This window comes from Gallus gallus, chromosome 3, assembly GCF_016699485.2.
Source record: "Gallus gallus isolate bGalGal1 chromosome 3, bGalGal1.mat.broiler.GRCg7b, whole genome shotgun sequence".
In the NCBI taxonomy this organism is placed as follows: domain Eukaryota; kingdom Metazoa; phylum Chordata; class Aves; order Galliformes; family Phasianidae; genus Gallus; species Gallus gallus.
The window spans coordinates 73,585,359-73,599,365 of NC_052534.1; the positions used below are offsets into that span (position 1 = coordinate 73,585,359).

Below are 14,007 nucleotides of genomic sequence, written 5' to 3' on the forward strand. Positions count from 1 at the left end.
AATTATGTTCATTACTTATTGGTCTGTTCTCTTGACTTCACCTTTCTACCATTTCAGCTGCTTTCACCATTTTTCACTTTAGTTTATATATTCTCAGATTAATCATATTTAGTTTCTATTGTTTTCTGCATGGCCAGTGTTATATAAAGACAATTAAGTACCAAATAAATACATAAAAAATAATGACATATTTACTCTCCAGCTATGGGGAATATTAAGTATGTCAGTCACGGAAAGTTTAATTCCATTTATCCACAATGTTAAGCATCATCTGGCTAACTGAATCAAGTTTATCAGAAGAATCTTTAGCTGTTAGAAATACTGTTTCTTAAATAAAGCAAAACACAAGATCGATCATTTTGTTATTTATATCTTCTATCTTCTAGAAAAACAATAGGTTTCTAACTTTCAGTGCAACAATAATAATGCCATCAATAATAATGCTATAGAAAGCTACTCATCTTAAATTTTTAATACCTGAAAGTTGTTCATCACAAACTTTCCTTTAGAGGGAACAGCATATTCATATGCATTCTAGAAGGCTGACAAATTCCTGAATAAGCAGAAATTGAGTTTTACTTTAGATACCTCAGTGTTTTATGCAGAATCTTTATTATATCTTCTAGTTTATGTTTTCTTCTCTCTCCTTCACAAGTTGTATTTTTAACATTTTCCTTGTATGAACATTCTCTTTTTTTTGTTGTTGTTGTTGCTGTTTGTTTGTTTGTTTGTTTGTTTCCTTACCTATTCAAATCTAGTTTCTTGGTAATCCAGTTTGAATTTTGGCTCTTGGGATCCTATTTATCACCAGCCAGCCAAGCTTGCCAAACAACAGGAAGCAAGGGGTATGTTTAGTGGAAGCATGTGCCATATTGTTGTACTCATAAATCACATGAGGAAGATGAAAAGGCCAGTCTCTTTTTCAGTCACTGAAAGGACTCTCTGGTTCACTTGCAGTATTTGGTAGGTTCATTTACAGGTTCATTTGGTATACCAGGTGGTAGGCAGTGATGTTTAACACATGTCCATGATAAGACTACTATGAAAAGAACACAAGTTTTCAGGAGTAGTGGCTTTATTTTCTTTATTCTTCTGTTGTGAAAGCAGGCACAGGACAGAAAGAGTAATATATTATCAATCCTCAAATTTTCTTTTCTTGCATGATAATTTAACTAGTTAAATTTGTTTGAATTTAACATGTTAAATTTGTTTTAACATGTATATCATGTGCAGATTTCAGAGTATGTCTGTGCTGGTTGTTTAAGTTACAGCTCTACACATAACATGATCTTTATCAACCTGAAGTTCTATCCCTCTGAAACTGTTGCCCCCATTTTGTGCTAGCAAACTTCACCTTGGTCTCACATTTCTATTCAGTCCAAACCACCCTATAGACATCTTCTCAGTTTGTGTGACGTCAAAGTCTATATCTGTATTAATAATAAAGCAGTATTGTGGAAATTTTTAAAACACTGATTATTTATACTGATAGAACAATATAATCTAGCTAGGATCAGCTAGAACTTTGCTGAAAATTTGTGGGCACGAGGAGGTGGAATTTCCAAGGGACAACCTCGATTTGGTGGTTCAGCCAGCTGAGGAATAAGATGAAGAATTTCCTCTACCAGATAGCTGACGCCAGACCACAGTCACAAGCACAACTTGCTAAAACAGACTTGACTGAAGTGGCAAAGAAAACGATGGCAGAGCTGTAATCACCATACTGTGTTCTTTGTATGTTGTACATAGTCCAGCCTCATGGGCAGGGAAATTCTAGTTCAAATCAGTAGTAAAGAGCTACTGGATAACATCTAACATCCTTCAGGAGCAAGTACATACTCAAAACATGGGTCTGGTCTTCCTCAAGATTTCAAGGAATTCTCATTGTTTGCCAGAAAATTCAAAAGCCCAACAGAATATATGCCTTCTTAAGACATAATACTGAGAATTGACAGCACTTCTGAGCTTTATACTTGTTGGACTTCCCAGCAGCACTTATTTGTGCCACACATAATAGCTTCGACATTTGAATTGGACACAAATTTATAAGAAAAATAGAAGAAAGAAAAAGGTGTAATTAAATCATTAAGAACTGCTAACCTTAGTTAAGATCATAAGTTCTGTAGAAATCATAGAGACTCTGTTGGCAACTCCTGTGCAATCCCAGTGACAGAACATCTTCTGGGCTGACATAAATTCTGGTGAGGTGGAAAACAGGTGTCAAATCCCTGATTAGTAACAAAATTTGAAGACATGACCTGTAGGAGTTGGCTGAGCAGAGAACTTCAGCAGCCCTGCTACAAGCTGACGTAGCATTAAAATAAGTGATCCTTCCAGGGATGAATGAAAAACAATGTGTGAATTAGACTCTCTTTACAACAGTGAATCATCATTCTCCCAGTTCATTAAAGTCTCCTTGTTTTAAGTTACATACGCACTCTCAAGTCCTTCCAAACTTCACACTTCTGGATTTTCTTATAGTTTTGTGAGGAAAAGATGATCTCAGGCAAATACCACATTTGAGCCCAGGCTTAATTTTTTTATCTTATCAATATACATATGAAATATAAGTTTGTAATGGAAATACTGACAGAGCTTTAGCAACAGCACTGTATAATAATAAGATCAGTCATTTATGATTAGTTGTCCTTAATGGACAACTTTAAAACATCTATTCTGAAAGTACCTCCTTTCCACGTGCTTTAGAGCCATATCATAAAAATAAGATGCCCAATTTTGTCAAATACCAGAGATGTTCTGCTTATTTACCCTTAATAATTATCTAAGTTTCTGACATATAATAATTTCCTGAGTGTTACTTCAATCAAAATGGTTTGAGTGAAAAACTACCAAAACAGATTTGGGAAAACTGCAGTATTTTTAATAATGTATTTCCAATTGCGATATTATTTTAAAATCTACATAGTACAAGTGGGTTTAAAATAGATATGTACCTAAATACACAATTAAAACAAGAATACAGAATGAAAGAAGATTGTTTAGCTGAAGACTATTTTAAAAATATTTCATTCTAAATGTTTTGTGAGTACATTAATACCACTTTGTGAATACAGTTGGTTTACTCTAGTGTAATTGAATTTGCTTGTTAATCTGTTTCCAAAAGGTGTTTAGAGATACAGCTGTACAAGCAAATGGAATCTTTCAAAAATGAATATTGATGAAGATTCAGATTTCCTTATTCCCAAAGGAATGTTCAAATTTTACTCTAAATCTTTAAAAAGATTTTTTATCTTGCTTGTTGCATATGTTAGTGATGCGGGCTGCTTATTAATCAATGTTTAACAATGTAATTACAGCCAGTTTTATTCTTACCAGATAACACAGATTAATAAATGACCTGCAACTAGTGAAGTGTGTAGAAAGGGTAATGAATTCCTTCCATCAGCACATTAATTTATTAGTAATAAACAAAGAGTATGATGAATTAGAAGAATTTGTAGTGTTTCTGAGTATTGCAACAAAATTTCCAGATGAAAGCATTTAATCATGCAGTTTTCATTCATTTATTTCAGTTTGTGTGCTGTACTGTGCTGAGATTTGCCTTTCTGAGCTGCATTAACCAGTCATTTAAAGCTAGGTTTCCACAGTTTTGCATTGCTATACATTGTTTCAGCTCATACTTCTATACACTGATTTTGCCCATCAATGAATGTGGTGTAACTTTGATGTGAAATAGCTAAATTCATTCCATAGAGCAGAACAGCTTAATGAAAGTGAATAAGGCACTGCCGAATTAGTCCTGTCTCTAAACTGGTCATAACAGCATGAAATTCCTTTTGAAAAAGACATGCAATTGCAGGTAGAAAGAAGCAGTTACTGAAACAGCCTGATTAATGTGACCTAACTGTCAGTTAAGTGGGGTTATCAAGTGCATCTGCATGCTAGAGAGACATAACTGCTAAAGCCATAAGCAAGTGTCATTTCTAAATAATCTTGCTTTTTTAGCCTCCTTATGAACCTTTCGGGCTTTCCATCATTTGTTTACAGACAGACAGCTTTTGAAATCAAAGTTACATTTGAAAAGAGATGTCAAAAGCCTTCCTGAGAATTGGATAATTCCCAGCGAATAGCAAAACTGAAAGAGAGAAAAGAAGGAAAGGCATGGATAACACACCATACCCAATGGGAACAGTATAAATTATTTCAGACAGCAACAAAACCGTTAGGTGGCTGTCATAGTCACCTTACACACTTCACAGTGCTTCCAGCACAGCAAGCAGCCTCCCCCTTTCGTGGTTCTACCCCTGCTCCTCCCCTTCCTTGAGCTGTCCCCTCCTCAGCTCAGCAGAGAGGTCAGGAGCAAGGTGAGCTGCACTCCTACCCTTTCTCATACCTCTCATTTCTGTCTTGAAACTAAGCCATAACAGTGCGCATGTGGAGTAGTGTAGACCTGCTGTGTCCTTAGATGAGGCAGGGTGCTGTATGGGAACAGGCAATACTGGCCTTAACAAGGATGGGCAGAAGACAGTTCTGACATCCCCATCCCTCTCCAGGTTACTGTCTCAGCAGTGTAGCAGATGTCCTGGGAACAAGTCCCAGCCTCCTGGCAACACTAGAGTGGTGGGAAAGTGAGAAGCTGGTGAGAGAAGAAGTGGAGAGTGGGCCCTCCGTTCCCACAGAACCCTGCAGAAATCTGGTTTAAAAACCAGATGCTTGATATTATGTATTCCTTTTAAATAATTACAGTTTGAAAGATTGAAGTGGCATAATTTACCATTAACAGGTGCATAGAGCATTCACATCAGGTAAGGCTCAGGCCCAGCATGCTTTGTAATCTGAAGCGTCTGCAGAGGGATATTAGAAGAGCTCCAAACCCACAGTGCTTTGACCAGCATCCAGCCCTATTGCGTAAATGCTTCTAAATTCTGCACTGACTTCTGTGAGAATTTTATACATGGAGGGATTGCAAGAGTGACTCTCGAAGTGACACAGTGACAGAAGCACATCCAGGGGGAATCTGAGGGCATGTCTAAAGGGAATCTGCAAGCAAAAATCACTGGGACTATGCAAGCTATGTCTAAAAATATGCTTAGATTTCAGTAGGTTAGAATATGCTGTAATGAATTATGTAACTGGCGTGAATTCTTGCCAAAAAGCCCCAACTAGCATAATGTTGTTGCAATTATGGCAATTCACAGGAGATAAGGAACTGGCCCTCTGTACACAGTATTGCATGCATGAAACCATATTATCTCTACATTCTATTTATCTAAGACTATTGAATTTATGAGGAAATTATGTATGCAGACACATACATATGCATATTTTACAAAGAAACATACTGAAAAGTCTCAGCCTGAAGAGATACAGTTGCATACTTGTCTTGAAAGAAAAGGATCTTAATCTCTCAGTGAATCCAAATTCAGATGCGGCTCTTGCCAGCTGACAGCAGTTACTCACAGGTACAGTAGAGGCAGTGCAGACTTAAAGCTATGTACTGATTTCAGCTGGAAGGAATGTGACAAACTATGCCATTTTGCTGAGTCTGATTAAGCACCTAAAATCCAGCTTAATTATGCTACAGCTGGTCATATGCAAGGCACATTATATGGCAGGACAATGGGGCTGGACTGGAGTCCCGAAATCATTGTTTCTGCATGGGAGAGGAAATCCTTTGCATAGGCATGCTAGAAGACAGCCTTCAGTGCAAATCGAAGCAAAGGACAAAGCTGGAGGCAGGAGGAGTGGGTTGAGACCAGGCTGAGAAGGCAGAGATTGAAAATGGTGCTGTAGGCCATCGGGCAGCCTTAGGAGTGTGCCATCATTTATCCAGGCCCCAGAGCACTCTCAGATACACGGAGGGCAATTTCAGCTCACAGAATCAGAGGGACAGGAGGGTGACAGTGCTCTCTCAGGCTCCCCGCGCTCCTTGGCTGTAAATTGTTAAGAGGCTCACTACAGGGTGCTTTGCACAGCATCATTCATTGAGAGCTCCGTGCCCTTTTTGGGAAAAACAAAACTCCCACTATCCATATGGGATGATTAGGAAGAAGTATATGTTAACACTGCAGAAGGAAAATGTAGTGTGGTTTCTTTGTTTTTCGTTATTGCATTTTTTTTTCTCCCAGAATTCAGGAAGCTGATTCTGTCAAGATGTCCTTGGCAGATGCCCTGATCTGGAAGACTTCTTTGACTCTCTTTTTTATTATTTTCCTTAGCAGTGAAAGTTCAGTGAGGCAAGTTGATTTGTTTCTATGGGGGCTACTACTGTAACATGGTAATTATGGAATTTTTCTTGGTAGTTTGTGTACTAATGAAATATGTGGAAAAAAATACAAAATCATATTACCTCACAGACAGCATAAGTCTGAATTTTATGTTTCAGTCTGACAGCTATACTCATTCATTTGCTTTCATGTAATGTTATTTGAATACTTGGTTATTTGTAAATGGAATAAAATTAAAAAAGCAAAGGGACGTAAAATACGCTGTCAATTTATATATTTGTTTGCTTATATTTTAATGATTTGGATAATGTAATTTAAAAGAGTAAAAATAAAAATTTAAAATAAAAGTATTTTTAAAAGAAAGTTTGTTGAATCTCCCCAAAGACAACTATTAAGACCTAAATAAAGTCAGAGTGCAAGGTAGATATCTATCAAGAATTATTCTGGCTATGAGGTGGAAAACAAAGTGCACTAACAAAGAAATGGTTGATTTCAACATAAAAACAAGTAAATTATAGGATGCTCCAAGATCTGTACTATAAGTAGCAAAGCTTAATATATTTATTATCTTTTGTAGAGGTGGTAGATAGTGATATGGCAAAATATTTTTCAGGTTAGTCAGGATTAGGAAAGATTATGCAGTAGATTGGAAGCCCTACCTCCAAGCCGCTGGGCACTACAATGACAGATGAATCACTGCAGACAGCTGCCATGTTATTCACTAGAAAAAAGATAAGTTAAAAAAAAAAAAAGAAGAAAAAAGAAAAAAATAAAAGCTACTCTGTCACATTGATGGACCTTAAATTTACTGCAGTCACTTAAGAGAAAGACATGGACATCACTGGCAACACTACAGCTCAGTGACAACTGCTTATTGTGCTATCACTGGGGAAAACAAACAAACAAAAAGAAACAAAGAAAACCCCAAAACTACACAGTTGTTACATTGAGAGAAAAAAAAAAAGAAAAAAAAAAACATACAAAAAAAACCCACCCCATAATCCCATCAGTTAACAATGCTTACTGCTTACGGATCAAATATCCAAAAAAAAAAAAAAAAAAAAAAAAAAAAAAAAAAAAAAAAAAAAAACCAATAAAAACGATACATAAAGGATTTCTTCAAAATGAAGTGTTTTCTATCTGAAGGAGCTTTAAAGATACTTAGTGCTTGCCTAGGAGTGTCACTCTCATTCAGCTTGAGTAGCACTGAACTCTCACCTAGATCAATGCAACCACTTACAGGAGGAAATCATTACCTGGGTGGAGGATTTAGACATATGACAATGATGAGATGACTTGGTAAGCGTACATGGAATAAAAATAATTTATAAAACTTTAATGGTGACTGGCTGATCAGAAAATATCCATTCTGTGGTGCACATTACCATTGGGACAGAGATAGCTAACATGGTTGCAAGAGGGACAGGTGGGGTCCAGGGGCAGTTTTGCAATGCTATGGTTTATTTTTCAGACTGCATTTCCTGATTCAAGCAAGTGTTAGCTTGCCCTTTTGGGTCAATTATAGCAAAACCTCTTTTTCTCTGTTATGCAATACAGCTTAATTTTGCAGAGAATATGCATCAACCTCACATTTGTATTAGAGGATTACTACTCTAGATAAACCAGAGTTGACTGTCTAAAGACAGTTGGTTAGGTACTTCTATTAACCTTCATCACACCACAGTAAATACTAAAGAAATCACGTCCTGAAAATACAGTTAGCAAATTCAAGCCAAAAATAAATGTGCTCTGAATTAAGCATTAGTTAGCTGCAAAACTCACCATCATGTGAAATTCCACGTTTGGTGGAGATAAAATACGTAATGTCTTGGGATTTAACAGACCCTTTAAGTATAACTACCTTGGAATAAACTACCTCAAATCAGCATGCATGTTAATAGGCTCTGGCTCACCTGTACTGGTTAATGAGAGATGGGTTTGAGGGGAGGGTAGATCTACAGATCAGGAAAGAAGTGGTGGTGTATGGGCAGAGCAACTTGACTGAGTTTGAGAACACATTAACAACAGCAGAGGTTGACCTGCAGAGGGTTGTACTGCTGAAAGATGCAGTTCTTCAGTTCTTAAATTACTCCTTTTTAAGGAACAACTTCTCCCATACACATTGGCAGCTTTCCTGTCAGTGGTGAAGCTTTACATCATTGCACCTCCCAGATCTGGAGGTGAAAGTATGGGAACTCCTGCCACTGCAATCTGTAGTTTTTCTTCCAGAAATAAATAAGGGTTATAACATCTGCTCTTTTATCCTCCCCCTCCTACCTCATAACACAGAAGGGAGACTGAGAGAAAAGACTTTTATTTTCTTTCCCCCCCATTCGTGCACTTAAACAGAACCACAAGAAGATTGAGACTGGCTGCAAGAGGATGCAATATCTGGGAACAGGAAATCAACTGGGTCTGATTTTCACCTCAGCTAGGCTGAAAGAGGAATCCAGGAATCCAGATGGAAGTGATGAGATATCTCTGGTACTAAGGAAGAAAAGGAAGATACTGGCATCACTGGAGCATATTTGTAGAGTTTATCTCTTTCTTACAACTAATTAACTAAAGTAAGAATTAGATATTCTTATGATCACTATTGTCAGCATGCAATTTATAATAATGACAAACATCTAGAAAACTGAAACTTTTACTCTTATAGAATACTGAAGACAGCAACGTGCCTATATATATGGTAATTTCCTGTAGCACCTGGGCACAAAGGCATTCCTTTAGTTCATAGATGAGCAGTGGACTTTGTCTCCTTTCAGGATATCTCCAGATGCTATTATGGGATGATGACTCCAGCTTGCCCTGCTCAAGCTTCCCAGGGGAAGATCCACAACACAGTGAGATATACAAACAGACGCTGAAGTGTGATCAGCAGAGGGACAGTGTGTGCTCCAAAGGCTGTGTGCCTCAGTGAAACAGTTTCCAAATTCAGATTTATCAGGGGAAACAGTCTTACAGGATCCAGATGTGGGATATTCTTGGACTCTGTACAACTCTGCTACTGTGCCTTGGGAAAGGCAGAGACATTTCATGCTCACATGTGTATTTAACATGAATTTAATTTGTATTGTTCTACAGAAAGTATTTCATTTCCATTTAATGACAAGATGACACACCAGCTTTCCTCTATTTCTGAACAATGTTTTTCAAGTGTACTGAACATTCACAGATTTAAAAAACAGAATCTAAACATCTATTTAGCACTTTGTATAATTTTATGTCTCTCAAGATAGAATTTTGTCAGTGAATTGTTATTACCATTCTGGTGTATCTGAAGACCCTGAAGTATGAAGTTTTATAGCACTATTTTTGATTTGTTCTAAATGAAATAATTAAAATAATAGAATCACTGAAATTTCAGCTAAAGAAAGGACTTTTTATATGAGCATGCCTTTTCAACCAGATGATCCTAATTCACTACAATTTCTCTGTGAACTCGTAGCATGTATTTAATACATCAATTTCACCGCTATAATAGACTGATCTGACTCATAAACCCAGGAGAAGTTCTGAAGTTGACAACATAAGGGAAATCTACCTCTAGACAAGATTTGGAATGTAAGTTTCATTACACATGGAACACTAAGTCCAAAGTTTCACAGAATTACTTTTACGTACGTATTACTTGAAAGTCAAATGTCATGATCCCATTGTAGTTTTGTATTAAAAATTCCACAAAAAAAACTATACAAAAACGTGTGCTGCATAGTTCATAGAAAATCTTGTGCACAGATAAAGGATTTCTTAGATTATAACTACAAATAACAAAATTGGGGGTTTAAAAATATTTTTCTATTACTTAAGCCTAATTTCCACTCTCACCACTGTGAAATGAAGTTCAAATATTTTTTTTACCAAAATTGGTTTTAAGCCATTCTTGTATGAACAGACCCAGGATTCAATATCATTTTCACAGACTGCGCCTGAGGAAAACTTTCAACACCTTTGTGACGCTATTCAGAATTCACTTCAGTCTTGTACATGGTGGCCAAGAAAGGAAGTTTGAATAATGAAAAAAGGGAATTTGTGAATTTAAAACTTAATATAAATTGTGATCATATATAGTGTATGCTTGTGAAGTCTTAGAATTCAGCCCATATTTCTTACATCACAATTTTTAATTGAGTTATGTGTTGGAGACAGTTAGCTATTAGTGGAAGGAATCTCGGTGAGTATCAAGCTAGTAGTGCAGCATCAGTATGAAGTCAGTGTCAAGAAAAGCATTCTAACTACACACAAGATTAAAAAAAAAAAAAAAAAAAGGCAGATTCTGGCCTACAGATTTTCAGTCAGGGGAAAAAAAAAAACACCCCAAAACAAAACAAAGCAGATGGACAAAGCAAAAGGCAACATTAGAATCTTTGATTTTGTTGTTTTAGTTAACCATTTACTCTGATGGTGTTTGAATTGTAACAGAATGAAGTTTCCAGATGCCTTTTTTTTCCCCCTCCTCTCAGAGATTTTGATGCCAAAACTGAGGGTTACGGTCCATTTAGCTTGAGTATTTCGGTAGAGTTGTAATGTTTTTCTTCTCTGTTTTTGTTCACAAAAGATCCAGCACTCAGCTGGACAAGATACAGCAAGGGCTGTGCCATCCTAAAGAATACAATGAAGGATTAGAAAACACGCCACAGAAGCAGAGGAAAAAGAAAAATCAAATTCACTGAAAGGACTGTCAAGTTCTGAGTCAATTTCAGAAAGATTTCACATGTAGGAAGCCAGATTAAAAAAAAAAAAAAAAAAAGATCTGTAATATGACTTCTCAATGTATCTGCATTGCTTTGGTGTAACTGCGAATGCATCCACAGACAGTTTTGGGAAGAAGTGTACACAGTAAGTCATTTTTAGCTCAACTTATCATTGTCAAGAAGACAGAGCATATAAAATGAGTTCATCAGGAAGAAAAATACACACTTAAAAAACGTATTCTGTTATTTAATTTCTTTACGGACTCAGCAATGTAATAATAAATTCTTTGTGAGGTTAATATGTTTATGTAATTTTAAATATCCTTACATGAACACATCCCCTCTACTCATAGTGGGTTGTACAGCGTAGTAGTATTTCTGCATATATGCAGATGAAGATGAAAATAAGCGGACTAAAACTACATGCAAGACATGGATATGTCATTACTGCTCATGCCCTTCTCCTGTCATCTTGCTCATGGTGTAAGATCCTGTGTTTTTATGAACAGTCATCCAAAGTCTCAATACAAATCACTTAAAAAAAATCTGCAGGCTGAAAATTTTCTTTTTGGCATAGTGGTCTTGTATTGAAATGCCTCCATTTAACAGCAGGAAATCATAGAGGGCTGACCAGGTTGTAGGCTTCCTAGTTTGCTTTAATCTCTGTTACTACATACGCCACAGGAAAACTAATTTTATCTATAAAAACTTACAAAGAAGATACAAAATGCCTGTATAGAAGTATTTAAAACAAAACAGTCTTTTCAAAAGAGTAGATGTAAACTCACTGCTTGCACAGCTCCCCTTTCTGAGTGCACATGTATGAGGATGGGAATGAGAGACAAGAGAGGATGAGGGAGTCAAGAGCACACGCTTTGCCTACACTCACTGTGGTATTCAGCGTCCGAAAAGAGCATTCTGAATGAAAGGCAAAGAAGTGCCACAGCCTAAGCAGCGAGTGGAAATCCTTTGGCAAATGGAAAGCACAGTGTACTCTTAAGACTACCTCCACACCATTCTCAGAAGTGGAGAGCACAGAGAAAGTGCTCATAGCCCAGAGAGTGTAGTGGCTGCTTATCTGACAGTGCTGAGTGTATATTTTATAGGTACGTGAAATTTTGCTTTATCCACCTAAAGATTCCCAATGCAACTCCTTACTATTAATATTACCCTTCACAATTTACATTTCCATCTGTGCCGTATTTTCTACACCAGCATCCCTGTTTGTGCAAGGACCGTTTCGGATTCTCGCATCGTCTCGCTACCGAATCGCAATGACACCCCCTGCGCTTTGCCAGCCTCCACGACAATAACCAGTTACCCCAATCACACGGCAGCTCCCTCCACCCTAAGGAGGCAGAGCCCCGCGGATCCCGTTCGCGCCGTGTGGCCGCACGCCCGCGAGGTGCGCCCTGCCAGGTGCAGGCGGCGTGGAGCGGCTCAGCCCCGCACGGCCCCGGCAGCGGTCCGGCGGAGCACAGCGCTCGGACGATGGCCCGCAGAAGTGATGCGCAGCGGCCCCGCGTAAGGAGCGCAGAGTTGTGGCGTCGGTTCCCTCTCACTGAAGGAGCAGAGGGGCAGGGGCACAGCACATCCTCGGGAGAAACACTTCGGGCGCGGAGAGACAGCGCTGACGGAAGAAATTTGGAAGTTTCTCTGCCTTTTTTTTTTTTTTTTTTTTTTCCCCACTCTTCTTCCTCCTATTTAAATTGCCTTATTGTTAGTGGGTTGCCCTCACTCCGGGCTGCACCCGATGGCCGGAATATAAGAAAAGCAGCCGCCCTGCCGCCCTTGGCCCCCAAATGAATACCGATGTACTATTGATCAGTTCTTAGCGACTGCAGAAAAGCACAGATAGTGGAGTAAGGAGGAACAGAGCCACACGGGAGGGAGCCCGAGCGATGGCAGTCCCGAGGAAGTTGACTTTTAGCAGAGCGCTGACTCAGGTGCGCCTCGCGCCGAAGTTCCCCTGCAGGCAGCAGCACCCGCGGCTGCGAGCGGGCAACGCACTCAGACCCCCTTCGCTCCCTGTCCCGGCGCGCACAGGGAGCCGCGGAGACCGACGGGCCGCCCCTCTCACTCATAGCGCCGAGCGCGCGGGGCAGACACACGAAGCAGAGAGAGTCCGCGGACCGACCCCGCTCCATCCCACCGCCACCCCCACGCTCATCCCGCGGGCAGCCCAGCACCGCCGGCAACCCGATACCGCCGCCCGCTGATTGGCCGAGTGCACAGACCCCGCCCCTCCACCCTCAGCCACTCAATCGACAGCTCGGCCCGCCGGGCCGCGGAAAGTCGCCGCTGGTTGGTCGAGAGGATCTGTCAGTCAGGTTGAGGGACGGGCCGCCGAGGCGCAGCGGTCCCGCCCCCCCGCCCTCATTGATATTATCGGAGCGCGGAGCGGGCGGCCGGGCTGCAGTCGGGGCTCGCGGGCGGGCGGCCCGGTGCGGGAGTCGGAGCTGAGCAGCAGCGCGGTGGAGGAGGCGGGAGAAGGAGCAGGAGGAGGAGAAAGAGAAAGGCAGCTGGGAGGGAGGGAGCGAGCGCCGGGCCGGGGACTCGCAGAGCAAATTCGCCACCGTCCTCTCGCACCCACCAAGCGGCGGCGGCGGCGTCTAGAAATAGGGAGCGAGAAAGATAACATTTCTCCGCTTCTGCACCATGGTTTTGCGAAGTCGGCTCCCTCCTTGGATTATGTTGTGCTCCGTCTGGCTGCTCCGCTTTGCACACACGGGGGAGGCACAGGCTGCGAAAGAAGGTAAAGGCGTGCGGAAAACTAAACTTTGGGCTTATTTATTGCTTTTCGCAACGAGAGGCTCAGCGGGGGGAGCCGCGAGCTGCGTGTCAGCCCCGCGTTACGTTTATTTTTCGTGTGCGCGTTTTCTTGAGATGAGGAGAGGAACCAGTGGGGAATTCTGTGTGTGAGCGTGTGTGTGAGTAACAGACCGGTACAACCGCTTTCGCTGCGGGGAACGAGCTCCGAGAGGCAATTGCACGTGATGGGAAGGGGAGACAGCCCTCAGCCCGGGGCTCCGCGCGGAGCTCTCCCGCAGCCTCAGCCCTCCGGGACGGGACGTTGCGGGACCGCTCCCCGCCGGGGCCCTGCGGCGCTCCGGGGCCGCGCG

The 14,007-nt window shown here is 40.5% G+C and overlaps 1 protein-coding gene across 7 annotated transcripts in view; it reads left to right on the forward strand.

The window, feature by feature from the left end:
* Positions 1–13,295: 13,295 nt before the first annotated feature.
* The window catches only part of EPHA7 (EPH receptor A7), a 159,553-nt gene continuing 158,841 nt past the window's right edge, over positions 13,296–14,007 (forward strand). For all 7 annotated transcript variants that reach the window (XM_040696845.2, NM_001397477.1, XM_040696846.2 and 4 more), the window contains exon 1: positions 13,296–13,640. In XM_040696845.2, the coding sequence (XP_040552779.1) occupies positions 13,544–13,640 (97 nt within the window). In that variant the 5' untranslated portion in view covers positions 13,296–13,543. The remainder of the gene's footprint in view (positions 13,641–14,007) is intronic.